General features: G+C 35.5%; 1 protein-coding gene across 3 annotated transcripts in view; it reads right to left on the bottom strand.

Annotated features, from left to right (window-relative positions):
* The window catches only part of BRAF (B-Raf proto-oncogene, serine/threonine kinase), a 155,269-nt gene that overhangs the window by 16,009 nt on the left and 119,885 nt on the right, over nucleotides 1-19,375 (bottom strand). For all 3 annotated transcript variants that reach the window (XM_060107620.1, XM_060107622.1, XM_060107621.1), the window contains exons 14-16: nucleotides 7,096-7,142; nucleotides 6,174-6,292; nucleotides 2,303-2,434 (exon numbers count right to left, since the gene is read on the bottom strand). In XM_060107620.1, the coding sequence (XP_059963603.1) occupies nucleotides 2,303-2,434; nucleotides 6,174-6,292; nucleotides 7,096-7,142 (298 nt within the window). The remainder of the gene's footprint in view (nucleotides 1-2,302; nucleotides 2,435-6,173; nucleotides 6,293-7,095; nucleotides 7,143-19,375) is intronic.

Here is a 19,375-nt window from a genome sequence, read left to right on the forward strand (position 1 = left end):
AAAGAAAAATCAAATCAAGGAGATGGATGGAACAGTACCTGGGGGTTACTTCACTGAGGATGACTAGAGTTACTGATTCAAAAGAGGGAGTTCCATGGAAAGCGCCACTTGAAGAAAGCAGACTAGAAGGTAATGAAGTAGAATGGGGATGATGGGAAGAGTATATAATTCTTTCATATCCTTTTTCTTCATCAAATACTTGGTTTCAGACTGGCATATTCCAGAAGGCTCTAACTATACTACCAGAAAGAATTAACTAGTAAAGGCCTTACCCTTCTGTTGGTCACTCACTTACTTCTCTCATGGAGAGTAAGCCCTTGCCACATCATTTATTATACTCCCATGGAGGACAAAGCACCTAAAATGCCAAGAAGTGGATGAGTGCAGAACTCTGGGAGGCTTTTTCCATATTTTGGAGACACTACTACTTATTTCCATAATATAACTTTATTATTTTATTAAAATAAACTTATTTACTGACAAATGGATTTCATCCAGATCTTAGGTTCATAAATTTTTATTATTTGTAGTCTCTATGATAAATCAACTAAAACTAAACTAAAATTCCCTCATAATTCCTCTAGAAGAACAGAATGCATAGGAAAATTAAACACGGCATGGGGTATTATGCTGTATGGTTGAGTTAATAAGACTGTAAAAGGCAGAGCACATGAAGCTGCTAAATTAGAGACAATCTTGCTCTTCAGACTGCCATCATCAAATCAATCATCTCCGTGATCTAGGATCTGTCACAAGTACACTAAGTGCAATGTTTCAATGTTTTTATGTTCTTTAGCTACTATCTTGGTCCATCCTGAATCGAAGTTTCATGGAGGCTTAAAAGATCAGATCATCAGAAGCCAGGTCATAGATCTCTTTTTAACACTTAAAGCTATAATCCAACATTCTAAAGCTATGAAAGTAGTTAGAAAGACCAAACAGCAATTTAAAAAATTAGTTTTATGCTGACTTATATAGAAAGGCAGTCATTTTTAAAATTCTCAAAATAGAGAATCAAGACCACTGTTGGGTAAGGGCCATATGGTGATTCAATAAGCATATGCAAAGTATATGACAACTTAGATTACTTCTCTGATATCACATGATAGTTATAAGTTCTTAGTGAGAAAGCTACTCAGTATCTTCAGAAAGCTTTAGTATCACCAAAAAGACTGAGAGTTGAACTGTTGACCAAAACACTACTAAATTAAGTAATATATTTATACATTAAAAACTATCATTTCCTTAGGTTGGGAGGTTATGATCAAACACATAAAACACTCACGCTTTTGAAGATTCTTTACACTGGTGATTCTCAACTTTGGTATGTATCAGAAACAACTAGCAAACTTATTAAAAATGCAGATGCTTGGACTCACCCCACTGAATCAGAATCTACTCCAGCATCTCCATTTTTTAAACAAATTATCCAGGTGATTCACATGTGCATCACAGTATAATGTATAAATATTATTTAATCAGTTTATATGGTCAACTATTGTTTTCTAATATATTAACTGTAATTGCTGCAATCTCTCTCTCTCTACACACACACACACACACACACACACACACACACACATACACACACAGGCACACGCAGTTTTAAAATGTTGAGGTATATGAGGTAATTTCAGTAAAGACAATTCATTTTTCTTGGCCAGTATTAAAAGACTAGGTGAATTTAATATGGCTGGGATCGAAAAGGCAAAGAGCTGCACGAGGCTATGTTGATACTTTGGAAGGTAAGGAACAGAGAACAGGAACTTTTAGGAAGAGAGAAGTAAAAACTTCCCTCCTACTTGAATTCTCACCACAGAAAAATGAAAGCATGATGTAACAGTCCTTTCATTTACCTAGTTTTAAAAATTCAAGAAGTATGGAGAAATCTTAATAATTTTAAAAGGATTTGATATAAAGAAGTTCAGAGCTGAGTGCCTGGCTCAGATAGCACAATCTGTGATAGAGTAAAAGGGATAAGCCCAGATGCTGTAGCAGCAGAGCTCATTCTTCTAACTGTGCCATGGTCAAGAGGCATGAGGTATAATCATTATTGCATCTTTAGTTTCTAGTCAGAAGATCAGGAGTTTTACTCCACTACAAGACTTAAGCATGATATTTCCAGGAAAGGCCTTACATGCTGCTATTACTGCCAAAAGTATACAAAAGGTTCTAAAACTGGTGACAAAGATCAAGACATCTATCTTTCATGCTTACCCAGGATCCAATACCTCTTTTCTACAATGAATTGGAGCCTTTCTACAAACAGTAAAATGAACCTCAAGAGATGGTAAATATTTACCTGGTCCCTGTTGTTGATGTTTGAATAAGGTAACTGTCCGGTCATCAATTCATACAGAACGATCCCAAATGCATATACATCTGACTGAAAGCTATATGGGTTTTTATCTTGCATTCTGATTACTTCTGGTGCCTGGTAGAACATAAAAAGAAAAATATTCTTGTTTATTCTTCATATCAACTGAATAAAGACTGAAAACCAAACTATTATAATTCCCAGAACAATGCTCTTATCATTAAATAATCCATGTAATATGTAATCAATTCTTATTTATGGCCAAAGAAATAAAACTGATTATGAAAGATAAATTTTTAAAAATGCTCTGTAAACTCTGAGAGAGGCAGTACTACACATTATTAAGATTTTATAATTTTATCAGCTGCCTCTTTCTGTACAAAATACCATCACTGCCATTTGAATTTTTCCCATGACTTACCCTATCAAGAGTGAGTTCCTACCTTCCATTCCTGATTCAGGAAAGAAATACTAGACCTGCTGTTATGAGATGTTTGGAAGTAGCACAACCACTACGGTAATCACCTTAGAATTTAAGTTTTCCCACTGGTACAAATGATTCTACTTATCCCAGGGCACCTTAGACAATAATGGTAAAATTTCAAGACTGATAAACTCAAACTCCTTTCTTGCCTCCAAAAGCGGTATAAATATGCTATGGATGCTTTAATAACAAAAGCAATAGACAGTAGGTAGATTTAGTAGAAGATGGTATAAAGAATCTTTTGGCTGCTGCTTCTTGGGCAAAGATACAGACCTAATCATATTTGTTACATCTTTACACATTTCAGTCACTGTATTCTACAGCTAGATTTCTTATTAGCTGTTTACATGAAATACAATAAACGGTTGATTAAATCTTAGCTTAAAGGAGTTCTTTCACCTTGCATCTTCTGTATTGTTTCATTTGGAAGAAATTAGAGAAACTGTAGGGTATTAAAAAACTTTGTGAAAACATTAATTTGATACCAAAACCAGGACTAACTGCAAAAATGAAAGACCTGGGACAAGATTCTTGGTTATTGGTCAGGGTAAGGCAGGTCAGGCTATCTCTCAAGGCAGGCAATAACAGCATCCAGCCTCACCTGCAAAACAGACTCACCTGTGCAGCCTTTAACCTCTCAACATCCAGACTACATTCTAGCCCAATAATATACCATCAGAGCCTGGGGATGGGAACAGCTTCAATTGTGTTTTTATAGTTCCCTGGATGACTTTAATGTCCAACCAAGGTTGAGAACCACTGATGAAAGATGTGTGGGAGATCCAGATGAGAGTAAAGGATTGGGGGGGCATGCAGTGAAGAAGGTTGTATCTATTTGCTTTTGTCATTTATTTTATTGATAACTGCTCTTGGTAGTACAGCGCAAAATAAACCACATACAACTGTGATGTAATGAACAAGCCAGAATATAAGAGGCTGGTTATGATACAGACATAATTTTCAAAGCCAGAACACAATTTCTGTGAGGGACACTGTAAGAACTACCCTTTTAAAATTTAGTTTTACCTCACTGTTGTTGGTAGATGGTTTGATGAAAGGTCGTATGGGATCTATTTATAAGAAATGCATGATTTATCTTCAATTAATTTAGTAATTTGTAAAAATTTTCACAGAAGTTTCTTTCTTCTTTAAGATATAAATAAAGCAAGGTTGAGAATACTATTGTAAATAATTCAGAGAATTACATAACCTTTGGTTCTGAACAAACTCTTCTCTCCTAGTCTATGGATATACTATATTTGTTTCTGAAAGCAACATCAACCCAAAAAGGATTTTACTCAACAATTAATTGTACTACTGACTAATCTCTTGTCTTAAAACGCAGCTTGATGGAATAAAGGATGAACCCATCTACCCAGGTATCAACAAAAAAGAAATTAAAAGAGAATATAAACCTTCATGTATAATAGTAGTCTATAAACTGTATAAACTAAGGTTTTTGGAAAAGGACAAATCTGGAGACTTAACTGAGCCTAACTTTCCCTGCAGTAGTTAAAATAAACACACCTTTAAAACATGTAACAATGTTTCTTTATAATTGTAGGTTTTGCAATTTCTCTCCCCCTTAGGATACACTGTTATCTTTGTTACAAGGTATATGCCTTAAAGGTATCTGAGATCCAGATTACAATGATTAATTAGCTTCTTGTTTATAACTATTTATTAAAACAAACATATATTGAAGAAAAAAATATAGCTAACTCTAATTACTAAACCTGAGAAAATGCATTCAAAATCCACTAGTTCAACCCAATGTTAAAGATGGAGAGACTTGGAGGAGGTCAAGAAATGTGCAAGTTAAGAGTCAAACAGCACGAGAGTACAGACCTTATGACTCCAAGTCCAATGCCGCCCCCTTCCCACCTTGCCACTCTAATGCCAGTTATTATTACAAGAAATCATGGCCAAATTTAACCCTAGGCGTATCTTGATTAATTCAGAATCCTACCTTGGAATTCTCCTTATGGAACTGCTACAGATAAGTTCAGGGAATTTAGGCAAATGTGGCTTTGAAAGCCCTTGCAGCTTTTCTATTTCCAGCAGGGTGTCTCAAAGTCTTACTGCAGATTCAGTTATTTAAAGCCTAAAACTGCACTAAGAGTTCTGGGACACCCTGTATTCAGCCTGGAAAAGACGTTCTCAAACTTTTTGGTCTCAGGACTCTTTATCAGTCTTAAAAATTATGGACAACCCCAAGAAGCTTCTGTTTATGTGGATTATACCTGTGGATATTCATATTAAAACTTAACTGAGAAACTGTTAAAATATTTATTAATTTAAATAACAAAACAGTCATTAGATGTTAACATAGATCACCCATTTTTTAATGAAAAGTAACTGTATTTTCAAAAACAAAGTTTAGTGAGAAGAATAGTATTGCTTTTTTTTTTTTTTTTTTGCCACACTGCGCAGCATGTTGGATCTTAGTTCCCGACCACGGATTGATCCCGTATCCCCTGCAGTGGAAGCGTGGAGTCTTAACCACTGGACCACCAGGGAAGTCCCTGCAATTTTTTTTGACTGATTTAACAGCAGCCAGCTAGAGTCACATATTTGCTTATGCATTCAATCTGCTCTGATGTGTTGAAGAATATGAAGAAAAATCTAGTTTCACACAGGACAACCTTGGGGACCTCTAAAAGGGTCTTAAGGACCCTCCTGAGAACAGCTGGCTTAAGAAAATGATCCTATGCTGCCCTTTTCACAGCCTGCTGAAAGTAACTGCACAGAAGTTTTAGTTCCCTTCTCTTATAACTTCTCTTCCTTATTTTCCACAAAGCAGAAATAGGAATAAAGAAAGAGAAAGAGCTATGCAGGGCACACAAAACTGACAGTGTTAAAAATCTACCTTTCATTTTTGTTTTTGTCTTTCCTTTCCCAGCTGCACATAATTATATGGTTCTTTCTAGTCTAAAGAAAGTAACTTTCCAATTTAGGCTTAAATAAGATTGTGAAACAGCCTCTCTCTTAAAGGGAGTAATTCTTTTATTGAAACCTTAATAATGGCTACAGATCACACCTGCTTAAATTGCATACTTTTTTTTTTGAAACAGGATACACAGAACATTCTGAACACAAAATATTTTAAAGAGACAATCTGAATAAAATTTAAACAGTGTTTATAAAATACACTTTTTGTTTGAAATATACTGAAACTGGTTTCATAATCTTTTTAAAGATAAAGAAAAAAGTTAAAATCTATTTATATATAAAATAAGATCAACATTGATTTTTGTGAATACTGAGAACTATGAAAATACTATAGTTGAAATCTTCAGTGACTTTCTAATAACTCAACAGCATCTCAGGGTCCAAAAATTTAATTAATGGAGAAATAGCCTCAATTCTTACCATCCACAAAATGGATCCAGACAACTGTTCAAATTGATGGGACCCACTCCATCGAGATTTCACTGTGGCTAGACCAAAATCACCTATTTTTACTGTGAGGTCTTCATGAAGAAAAATATCTGAGGTGTAGTAAGTAAAGGAAAACAACAGATCTCATTTTCCTATCAAAGCAACCATTACGAAAAATTTAGGTAAGAGATCTAATTTCTATAATTCTATATATTATGATATTCTTTAAAGAAGTATAGTACTTCATATTTCCTTTTAAAGTTAATAAATATGTTTTAAAAATAGTGTTATTTGGACTCTGTGACCTGCTTTTAAGATATCTGGTGCTTGAAATGTGGTAGGATGAGGTGAGATGTTTTCCTAAGTTTATGGGAGGAGACATTGAAACTTTCCCATTAGATTTCAGTAATGTAGGCCCAAATATCTTTCTGGCACTGCTGGGAAAGCTGTAAAGGCTCTTCACTGGAATGAAGGAGGTCAACTGGCAGACAGGATCTTAATCTGGGCTTATGGAAGAAGAAACGTTACGTTTTTCTCACCTCATTGTTATATAATGTAGAGCCTTCAGTTACATCTCAACTACCACTGAGCAAGGTCAGAGCACTGAAAGAAACTAGTAGATAGCTACAAAACTATGCATTTTGTACTGCTTATAGAACATAAACAAGCAATCAAAGAGTCCTACTATCATAATGACTTGATAGGTTTTTTTGTAATGGTCAATTGTTCAAAAACCAAAAGCAGGTTGTAGTACCTTGTACTACTATACTCTTGTGTAAACCCATTTATTAATTCCCTTTACAGTGTATTATTGAACTTAGCATGAAAACTGTTTTTACATAATGTGAAGATAAAATGCAGGAGAAAAGGTCAGGATGTTTTCAAACTTCGCAGACAAATTCAGGAAGGATACTATTACTCTTGAGGTCTCTGTGGATGATTGACTTGGCGTGTAAGTAACTGAAAAACAAAACATCATTTTAACCTGAGTAGAGCTAAAGACTCTGGCCTCAGTATCTATAGAACACATTTAGGGGTGTAAATAAAGATTTATTTAGAATCATGATACAACTGCAAACTGTACATAACCCCTTTAAATAAGAAATAGTAAAATAGACTGCAAGTGAACTAAGGATTTTCGGACCATATTACTATTATGGTACAACCAAAATCTTTTCTATTGAAAGACTTTGCTTTATCTTTTATTATTTACCAATACAAACCTTCCACTCCAGTCAAGCCTATTTATCCAGGTCCTTTAATTATACCTTGGTATTTAATCCCACCTCTGTGACCAATGCTCCCCTCTCACACCAAATTAGCTTTCATTCTATTCTCTACTGAATCATACTTTTTCTTTAAGATTCAATATACATTATGACTCCTAAGTGAAGCTTTCCCAAGACTCAACCACAAGTGATCTTTCTTTCCCCTGTTCAGTTATGTAGTAATTATTTTAACAGTTTGATTCATGTATTTTTTTCACCTGCTTATGTTCACTTTCTATTTGGAATGTAAACTCCATTTGGTAAAATAAAACTATTTTTAAAAGTAGAATTACATATTCTTAAAATACCTTCTTAAAACTAGTGAGGAGCTAACTTTCCAATGTAATGGACACAGTGAATCTATTTCAAAGTCAGTGATAAGTTTAAATCATCTGATACCCCTAAGAACTGTCTTAGTTGACTTTATTGAGGGAAAGAGCTGTGTCTAGTTTATTTCTGTTTATCCCCAGTGCCTAGTACAGTGCCTGGCATGTGGTAGGTATTCAATACATATCTGTTGACTCAAATACAATGAGATGCATATAATGTCCTAATCAAGGTTATTTTTCTTCATTTAATACGGGAAAGAACAGACATATGAGACTTCTGAAATCTAACAATGACTTTTAGGAAATAAATTTTGTCTTAAAGTAAAACCTTAAAATTCAAATGATATAATCAAAATTATGTAATGAACACTTTAAAAATGAAAGATTTGCAAATAATTAAGTTTATTATTTACACTTTCTCACCTTCAATTAAGTTTTCTCATCCAGACATCAAGATCTCGAAATTTTTTCTCAGACCAAATTTTCATTTAAAATTACTTGTTTATACAAGTAACTCCTTCTCCTCCAATTACTCTTACATGATACTGTTTACTTCCTTCACAGCATTTATCACAATCTGAACTTATCTTGCTGTTATGATTTTTTAGGCCTAGCATTTGATATACGACATCACACTGTCACTCTTCCATTGAAAAAAAACATGATGTCATAGGTCTCATTTGCTTAAAAAGTTCTGCAGTGGCAAACAAAGGTAAAAAACAGATGGAGAAAAATGAGTCTCAATCAAAAGCTGTTCCAAGATGGGGAGACCTTATCCTCATTAGAAAGAAAAGGGGACAGGTGATGGTGCTGGCGGTGGAGCACAGTGCTTCAGTCTGGTATTTAGTGTACAGATAAGGTGTTGGTCTTTGAAAAGACATTCTGTCTTCTTTGAAATTAAAAACAACAATAACAACAACAAATGGATGGTATACATGAAAATACGAAGGCATGATGAAGTTATAAGATGGGAAGATAAAGGTATTGATGGATAGTGTCAATCCTTTCAACAAATCTGATACAAAGAAATACAGCAAGAATAAGGTAGACAGAAATGTAACTAGAGGGTTGAAGAGAGAAAATTTCTGCCCAGGAAAGTACTAGGTAATTAACAAGATATAAATATGATGGCTGAGCTAGTGATATAACCATAAACAGCATAAATCTATTATAGGCCAAAGTTGCATATAGTTGCAACTTGAAATAACACTACTTTATTCTTGTGTAATCCTCTATTGTTTAGAAATTGCTTTACTAACTTATATCTCATTTAATAAACTCTTTCTGTAACACTTCTATAACAAAAGCAGCAAAAGAACACAAATCCAGGTCTATATAATGGAAGGTTGGAAAGAAAAGAGACTTAAATTCCCCAGCTGGAAAAATGGGATAGGTATCATACCTCAATCCCTACCTAATATTCCAGAGTAATTACTACCCTAAATAATTCTATTTAGGCTGACACTAAACCATAATTTCCTAAGCACCAACCAGTTACAATGGAAGACGCCAAAAACCACATAACTGATTGAGGGTAAGGAAGGGAACAAGAATAAACTGACTTTGCTACAGATGATGCAAAGGTCTATCCATTACATAGGACAATTAAATTGGACCTCCTTCTTACCTTTTGAAGATGTTAAGTAGAACCTTATAAGTTTATAAAAGTAGCAGGAAAGAAAAAATATGCTATAAACTAAATGAATATCATTCTCTTGATAGGTTTCTGTTAGGAGCCTCCTTCCTTGTAAAAGAAAAAGTGTCCATCTACAGACTCAATTTAATCTTAAAGCTGGCAAATCATCCAGTAAAATTTGTTCTCTACACTGCTTCTTCCAAGGTCTTACTCAAGATTCAGCTTTTCAACATTCTTTTTAGACCATAATATGATGCCCCAAAAGGAAATACAATGCTCTAGATTTGATCTAATCAACACAAACTAGAGTGAGATTCTCATCTTCATCCTCCCCTTAAATGTAAGACCTGAAACCATAAAACTCCTAGAAGAAAACATAGGCAGTAAACTCCTTGACATTGGACTTGATGACAAGTTGTTTGGGTCTGACACCAGAAGTAAAGGCAACAAAAGCAAAAACAAACAAGTGGGACTACACCAAACTAAAAAGCTTCTGCACAGCACAGGAAACCACCAACAAGATGAAAAGCTAACCTACCAACTGGGAGAAAATATTTGCAAATCATATATCTGATAAGGGGATACCAAAAAAATATAAAGAACTCATACAACTCAGTAGCAAAAAACCCAATCTAGTTTTAAAAATAGACATTTTCCCAAAGAAGACATACAAATGGCCAACAGGTACATACATACATGAAAAGGTGTTCAACATCACTAATCACCAGGGAAATGCAAATCAAAACCACAATGAGATATCACCTCATATATGTTAGAATGGCTATTATCAAAAAGACAAGAAATACCAAATGTTGGCGAGGAGTAAAGGGAATACTTATGCACTGTTGGTGGGAATATAAATTGGTGCAGTTGCTATGGAAAACAGACTGCAGGTTCCTCAAAAACTTAGAAACAGAATTACCATATGATGTAGCAATTCCCCTTTTGGGTATATATATATATATCCAAAAGAATTTAAATCAGGATCTCAAAGAGTTATTTGCACTCTCATGTTCACTGCAGCATTATTCACAACAATCAAGACATGGAAACAACCTAAGTGTCCATGAATGGATAAAGAAAATGTAACACACACATACATACACACAGGAATAAGCCATAAAAAAAGAAGGAAATCCTGTCATTTATGACAACATGGATGGATCTCAAGGGCATTATGCTAAGTGAGATAAGTCAGAGAAAGACAAATACTGTATGATCTCACTTATATTTGGAATCTCAAAAAACAGAAAAAACAAAAACAAAACCCAAATTCATCTTCATCTTCCTTACAGCGGGAAAAAATGTTTATTGCACCAGCCATTATTATTATGGCAGCCACAGTCACTCTACTGGCTCCTATTAAAATTATATTCAATTACAACCCTAGAGAGTTGTTATTCTTGCATTGCTCCTACAAAACCATTTCCCTCATCCAACATTTGTATACTTCTCTTTTCTGGACTTGGATAAGATTTCATATTTTGTAGACATGACCTATAATTTCAGCTTATTAAAATTTTAGTTTTCATCTAAGTTATCTGTAAATACGCAGTCATATTCAAGAGAAGAAGGAGGACAAAAATCTCCCAGCTTAAGAGCTTCAGGTATGACAATAATACAATTATGAACCTAGTTAAATTCTTCGTTTGTTACATATCTCCATCTTATCCTCAAGAATATCATGAGAAATATTATTCAAATACCTTGCTGAAATTCAAATACTATGCCTACATCATCTATAGGTGCAGGCATTTACCAGTCTAGTCTATTTATAAAAGCCTCAAGTATCTCTCACTCAAGTTTGCTATTTTCTTGTATTTTCTACTATTTCTAAAACCAAATGACTGGCCTACACAGACATTAGCACTTCAGTCCTCTTTCATCTAATGCTACACAATTTCAAAAAAGTTCATCAGTCTTCACACAGCAAGCTAAATCTCTCCTCTGACACCAGTAGAGAATTTAGCAGTTGACTGGACTGGTATGCATGACGGTGGTGACAAGGTGTTATTTTACCCAAATACAGTTTCAAATTCTGGTCTCCCTTCTACTTTGTTGCCCTCCAAGCCCTCATAATCACAATGTGGGAAGTGAGCAAGACCAAAGGGAATGCCATTCTGCTACTCCTGGTTAGTCAGTAATCATTTACCACTTTAAAATAATTAAAATCCTTAATACATGGAGTTCACACATTTTTCAGTTGTGCTCTATAGTGGCCTAAATTCTATTTTTACTTAGATTTTTCAGTTTCTCTTGCGTTAAAAAAATCAAATTTGTTGACAGGTATAACTAGTATACAACACAAAATGCACCCAATTTTTATGCACAGTTTAAAGGGTTTTTCACAAACACATATATATACACTTGTCTAAAGACCAACTACAATCAAGATGGATATCCATCACCCCTAGAAGTTTCTTCACACATTTCTGCAATTAATAACACCCACCCGAGGCTCAGGCAACCATTGATAATGATTTCTGTCACTAGTGATTAGTTTTGCCTTTTCTAGAATTTCACATAAACAAAAACATACGGCTTCTTTGGCTCAGCATGATCCTGAGATTCACACACTGGCTGCATGCAGTATTAAGAGTGTACAGATATACCATAACTTACCCAGTTACCTGTCAGACATTTGGGTTGCTGTGTTTTTTGGCAATTATGAATAACATACTATAAACATTCATGTACAAATCTTTGTTGCTGACTTGTTTTCATTTCTTTTGGGGAAATCAGTAGGATTAGAATTGCTCATATGGTAATTTTAATTTTAAAAGAAACTGCCAAAGTGGTTGTACCATTTAAGATCCTCATCAGCAATGTATAAGAATTCTGGTTACTCGGCATCCTTGCTAATAAACCTGGTATTGCTGGCTTTGATTATAAGCGTTCTAGCGGGTGTGCAGGGGAACCTCGTCTATTTTAATGCCTCACATATTGAACATCTTTGCATTGCTTATTTGCCATTCTTTTATATTCTTTAATAAATTACTCCAATCTTTTGCCCATTTTTCCACTGGGTAGTTTGTCTTATTACTGAGTTGTAAGAGTTCTATATATGCTTTGGATACACTTCTTTCACCAGATAATGTATCTTGCAAACATTTTCTTCAAGACTGAGGCTTGTCTTTTCATTTTCTTAACAATGTCTTTCAAAAAAGCAAAAGTTTTGAGTTTTGATGAAGTCCAATTTACGAATTTTTTCTTCTACGGTTCTTAATTTTTGTGTCCTAAGAAATCTTTGCCTATCTTTGGGCCACAGTGATTTTCTCCTATGTTTCTTCTAGAAGTTTAAGATGTTCACCTTTTAGTCTTAGATCTGTGATCCATTTTGAATGAATATTCATGCCTTGTATCAGGAAAGGGCTATTTATTTATCCTATATGGATATACAGTTGTCCCAGAAACATCTGTTGAAAGGACTATCCTTTCTCCATGAATTGCCCTAGCATCTTGGTTAAAAAAAAAAAAGACAACTGACCATAGACATAATAGATATATTTGTAGGCTTTCTTTCCTCCCTGTGTTGACTCACACATCTATCCTTATGCCAATATCACAGTGTCTTGATTACTGTGGCTTTATAGAAAGTTTTGAAATCTCACACTAAATGTCCTTCAACTTTGTTCTTTTGCAAAACTGTCTTGACTATTCTAGCCACTGCATTTCCATATACATTTTAGGATCAACTTGTGAATTTCTACAAAAAATCCTGCTGAGACTTTGACTGGGACTGCACTGAACCTATAGATTCTATAGATCAATTTGGAAAGAACAGACATCTTAACAATGTTGAGTTTTCTAGTCCATGAATATGATATTTGTATGTCTTTTTTGTTTCCTATCTGGGACCTGCATTAGAGAGGGTATAATCCCTCTCTGGAAAATATTCTCATCATAGTTTCTTAAGTACAACACTGGCCTGAAGAGAATAAATGAGAATGTATTGTAAACATGGAATATCATGATATTGATGGAATAGCAAAAACTATGCTATTCTCTCTTTTTAAGTTCACTTCAAACATTCATAAGCCCAAATACATAAAATCAGAAGCATGATATTTGTTTATTTATAAGAGCAAGACAGCTCAATGTGGGAAAGGATAGATATTTGAACAAATGTTGCTGGGACAATTGGATACCCGTATGAGGGAAAAAAACCTTCAACCCTTACCTCATACCAATTTGAAGTGGGTTGAAGAACTAAAACTAAAAGCAAAAACTGTAAAACTTCTATAAGAAAACAAAGAATTACTATCACCCTCTTGTACACGTAAAGCATTTTCAAGTTCTCAGGATATTTTTACATCACTTCGTTTTATGACCTTTGTGTTTCTTTGTGAGGCAAGCAAAAAGGCAATAATTCCACTTATACTGATGGGAAAACCAGAGCCCAGAGGACCTAAGTGACACGACCAGAGAGGCATAGTGGAAAGGGGATGGGTTTTGAGTGTACGGATTTCGCTTTGAATTCCAACTGTATCACTTACTAGCCATACGACCTTGGGTACATGACATCATTTCTCTAAGCTTTGGATTCCTAACCTGTAAAATGGAGATAATAATTATGTTCACCTTCATAGGTTCTTTCATTTATTTAACACATATTTATTGAAAGCCCACCATGTGCTAAGCAACAACTGTTCTAAGTCTTGGAGATAAGGCAGAAAATCCCTACCCTCAAGGGGCTTGCAGTTTAGTATAGACGCTAGAAAATAAAAAAGATGCATGAGTAGAATATACTGTATTCTATAGGTGGGAGACAGAAAATGCTAAGTTGTAGGGGGTTGTCATTTTAGGCCAGGGAGGGCCTCTTTACAAAGGACATTTTGGGTAAAGATTCAAAGGAGGGGAGGGAGTCATGCAGATATGGGATAAGAACACAGCAGGCAGAGGGACCAGCAAGGGTCAAGTCCTACAGCAGGTGTGCACTTCCCATGTTCTAAGAATGGCAAAGAAGGCAAACCGGCTTGGAACAGAAAGAGCAAGAGGGAGAAGAGTAGTGAGTGAGCTGAGAGAGGGAGTAAAACAGGCCGTGGGGGAGGGAGGGTTGTGGTGGTGGTCACATGACAAGGACTATTATAAGGACTTGGGCTTCCTTTCTGCATGAAAAGTGAAGACACTGGAGGAGCACAGGAGCAACGTAATCTGACCCAAGTCTTCAAAGGACCACCCTGGCTGCTGTGCTGAGAGGAAACCGAGGGTGGGTAAGGGTGGAAGCAAAGCACTCATCCAGCCAAGAGATAACTGTGGCTTGAATCAGGGTGATAGCAGAATAGGTGATGAGAAGTTGTAAGAGTCTAGATATACTTTAAAGATAGAGCTAACAGGAGTTGATTAATAGATTGGTTGTATGGTATGAGAAAAAGAAAGGAGTCAAAAATTAAGTACAAAATGTCAGGCATAAGCAGCCTAAGAACAGAGGTGTCAGTTACTGAGATGGAAAGACTGTTGGAAGGGCAGGCTTGAGGAAAAAGATCAGGAGCTCAGAATTAGACATGTTAAATTTGAGATGTCCATTAGACAATCAAGCGATGTTGAGCACACAGTTAGATATGACAGTCTGGAGTTCAGAGGAAATGAACTGGTTGGAGACTGGCATAGAAAAGGTAATTAAATGGTATTTTAACTCACGAAACTGGATGGGATTACCAAAGGAACGTAATCCCTGGACTATTCCAATATTTAGAGAGGTTAAGGAGTTGAAAAAGAACTAGCTGAGAAGGAACAGACAGTAAGAAGGAAAATCAGAATATGATTTAAAGTAGTGCTTCTCAAACTTTAGTATGCATACAAATCACTTAGGGATCTTGTTAAAATGCAGTTTTCAATTCCGTAGATCTGGGGTGGTTGCCTAAAATGTGTCATTTGAAAAGGCTCCCAGGTGGTAGAGTTTAAAGGATTAAGAAGAGGTTTCATGAAAAAGAGTGTGATCAAATGCATTATATATTTCTGATGGGTCAAAAAGATTGAGGACTGAGTAGTTAACCACTGGATCTAGCAACATGATAATTATCTTATTCAGAGATATTTCAGTGAAGGGTCAGGGGCAAAAAAGCCTGATTGGAGTGGAGTCCAAGACAAAAGGGGAGGGAAGAAAATTAGAGAGTGCGTATCAACAACTCTGTTGAGAAGTTTTACTATATGAGAAACGAGGAATGAGGTGATAGCTTCAGAGGGAAGTGGGATCAAGGAAGGGACCTCCACAACTTTTTTATTATGAAAATGTTTAATCATAGAGAAAAATTAAAAGAAGAGTACAATAAATACCCTGGTACCCTCCACCTAGGTTCAACAATTGTCAGCATTCTTCCAAATGTGCATGATAAGAAAGATGTTTTAAAATGGGAGAAAATCCAGTAGAAAAGGAAAATCTGATGATGTACAGGAGAGAGCCACTCAAAAGATGTCAGTGAATAGGAGAAAGGGGATGGAATCTAGTGCACAAATTGAAGGACTGGCTTTTACTCTTAGTGATAAAACAGAAAAACTGAGCATGAATGTAGGTAGGTAGGTAGATATTATGGTGGGTGCTTCTAATTTTCTTAATGAAATGGCAAGCAAGGTTATCAGCTGACAGTTCTTGGAGAAGAGGTGTTGGAGAACTGAGGATAAAGGAAGTATGACAGTGTCTACGGGAGAGGAAGAGCAAAAAACCAGGGAAGGGAAAGTGTGATTGCTGCACGGCATTAAGGGCTCACTTGAGGTGTTGAAAGGATTGACTAAACTCAAGAAGTAGAACAGTGTAGAGTTTAAGGAAATACACTCTGGAACCAAAGGGCTTGCGGCAAGTCACTTGGCCTTTTAAACTGTAGTTTCTCCATCAGTAAGTAGGGGATAATTAATAGGATCTACCTCACAGGGTTGTTGAGGATTAATTGAGATAGTATATATAAAGTACACAGAACAGTGTCTGGCACAAAGTATTCTGTAATTGCTAAATATATCACTGTATATATAAAAAAAACCAGAAAACACAGTTGGTATAAAAAAAAGAGTGAGTTCCTAGTAGTATCAGAGGTGGCGTCAGAACATAATATTTACTGATCAGTAAAGATGTCTAAAATAAGAGCAAGTAAAAAAAAAGGTAAAACCAGTGTGATTCCATATTTAAAACCACAACAAACCACTGTATACAGTGTTAAAATACAGAATTCTGAAAAGATACATAATACTACACATCAAAACACTAATGATACTTCTCTCTCAGTGGAGTATTGGTGCTTATTTATGTTTACATTTTCTAAATTTTCTATAATGATTATGTATTTCCTTATAATACCTTAGATTTTGAAATTAAGAAAAACTGCAACAAAGGCTAATGTAGAAATCACTTATTCTCACCATACTTAACCCAGTTAAATTTTTACACATTTGCCTCCTGTCTTTTTAAAAAATTTATACCTGTAAAAAGGTTGTGAAAGTAAAACACAACTGTAGAATCTTTTAAATTAAAAGTCAGAAACCACAAGAATTTTATATAGGTAAAGCTAAAGCCCCTCTCTCCTTGATAGCTATCCCCATCTTGACCCCTTTTTGCCATTCCTGGAGAAAACAACTACTGAGCTTGGCATATACCTTCTAATCTTTGCTTTACTACTTCTACATACATATATGTAAGACTTAAAAATATATATATATATAATGTTTTGTTTTTAAAATTTTAAGATGGTCTCATGCTACAGCTTGCTTTTCTCACTGGACATATTGTAAAGCTGATGTTGATACATGTATTATTCATTTCTGCTATATATTCTTTCCCTGCACATATGTGCCAAACTTTATCAGTCCTCTACTGATGGACATTTATGTTTCCAATTTTTCACTATTATATATTTTCCTGTAATACATCTCTTCCTATACACATCTCTTGGAACAAAAGCTGGTGTTTCTTGTGGGTAGACCAGACACTTTACATTTTAACAGATACTTCCAAAATGTCCCCAGGGTGGTTGGGTTGCATCAGGAGTGTCCCAGTAAGCAATTCCCCTAAACTTTATCAGCACTTAACCTTGCCAGAATTTAGGAATTTGCCCAATTCCAGTGGGTAAAAAATAGTGTACTTCTTTTAATTTGCATTGTTTGTGATTATCAGCATCCTCGTCTCAATTACTGTTTTTATCTACCAGAAAATGACGTTTGCTAGAATTATTCTTCAATTAATTAGAATTATTTTCAATCATTAATACATGTTCACCAACTTCTCAGCTTCAATTGATCCTTCTATCTTTCCTATAAATAGGTTTACTTATGAGTAAAAGGAGGCATACGCTTCATTATTTTAAAAAGTAAACTGTGAGCATTTATCCCCAAATTATTTTTAATCACCTTATATACAGAATATAACACTCCTGTGAGTAAACAACAGACCACAACCTTTTCTTTGTGCCTCCTTGATTTAACATTTAGTCAATTTTATAATAAAGCTAAATTTAAAATTATAAATAAATATTAGACTGAAATGAAAAGTCCTGCAAAGAAACAGCATGGTAGACTGACGAGTCCTGAAATTTCTTTAGTAACATTATTCTTTAAAATACCCTGGCCCTTAGGCTGAATCAATGACTATCAGGTGAGAAGATGATAAACATACTACATGAACCCTGATTCCTAAGAGTGAGTCTTTAATTATCTACCACTAGAATAGCTCTGCCCTCTTAAAGTTAACCTAGGAATCAGAAATGATCGTTTACTGAAGAGAGAGAACAGAACCACACAGGAGAAATGTCACTCATTCACCGTGTGCTTATATTCTATAATCCAATAAAGGTGACATATTTGAAAGTCCCAATGATTCAACCTTCCTAATTACTAAAGTTTTTATCTTATGAATGACTGTGACCTCAATACTTTATACAATGAGATAGGATGCTCTTACTCTGCTTATACCCTGTGACTTTAGAGTCAATTTTGCAAAGTAGAAAAGATCACTTTCAACAGCATCTGGAAATCATGCAGGGGGCAGACTATTTTGAAATGAGGCTGTGCAGAAGTACATTATTAAGCAGCTATTTAAATAGTCTGTGGAGTTACTGGTCAGCTACATCTAGCTGGTTCTTTGTGCAATGATGGTGGAAGACAAGGGAAGAGGGACCCGACATTTAAAAGTTTAATAATTGCAAGGAAAGTAATTTCCAGTGTACTGTAAATATCAGCATTTTAACATTTTTAATTGTTATCTGAATGTTCCTTATAAAGCATCTGTTCTTGTCTCATAGATAGAAAATCTTCTTTTATCTCTGAGAAAAGTGATAGGGTTTTTTTTTGGGGGGGGCGGGTATCTCTTCTCCTTGCATTGTGTTTGTTTATTCCTAGTTGCCTTTTCCCCCATTTGTTCTCTCTCACTGGCATCAGAGACTTTCCCTCTGATATCTGGTAATTGAGAGAGAATTTGTCTTTACTCAGATTGAGACTAAAGGCTACGGAAAGCTCTGAGCACGCAGATGGGCTTCTTGGGTTTGAACTCCCATGTACTCCCGTCTAGGTGGAGTCCCTGATGTCACTACCTTTGGGTCTTTACTCTTGGCTGGTAAGATTCCTCAGACAAAACTCTTCCAATCTCCTGCCTGAAGGGGAAGGTCTGGCTGCCAGCAGTCCGGGAAGCAAATGAAAAGAGCACAGGGGAACTCTCTGCTCATCACTCAGTAAGCAGTCACTCACCCCACCCCCGACCCCCATTTCCCGCTATGTCCTGGGTCCAGAGAGTTTCTCCCCTCTCCAGAGAATACATTTCCAGTGTACTGCCAGGGTAGGGATGGGGTATCTACCCAGTGGCACAGAGCAGAAGGGATTTAGAGAAACATTTCAGACAGGCCTTTTCATTTATGTACTCTTTCTCCTCCAGAGATAACCCCACAGTGCCAATTCTTGAGACTTGAGAATTCTGTGGTACAAATCAGGTTGGTTTCCATTTTTCCACAGTCAGTTAATAATTTAGTTTTTTTGGGTGTACTA

Source organism: Mesoplodon densirostris, chromosome 9 (genome assembly GCF_025265405.1).
Source record: "Mesoplodon densirostris isolate mMesDen1 chromosome 9, mMesDen1 primary haplotype, whole genome shotgun sequence".
In the NCBI taxonomy this organism is placed as follows: Eukaryota; Metazoa; Chordata; class Mammalia; order Artiodactyla; family Ziphiidae; genus Mesoplodon; species Mesoplodon densirostris.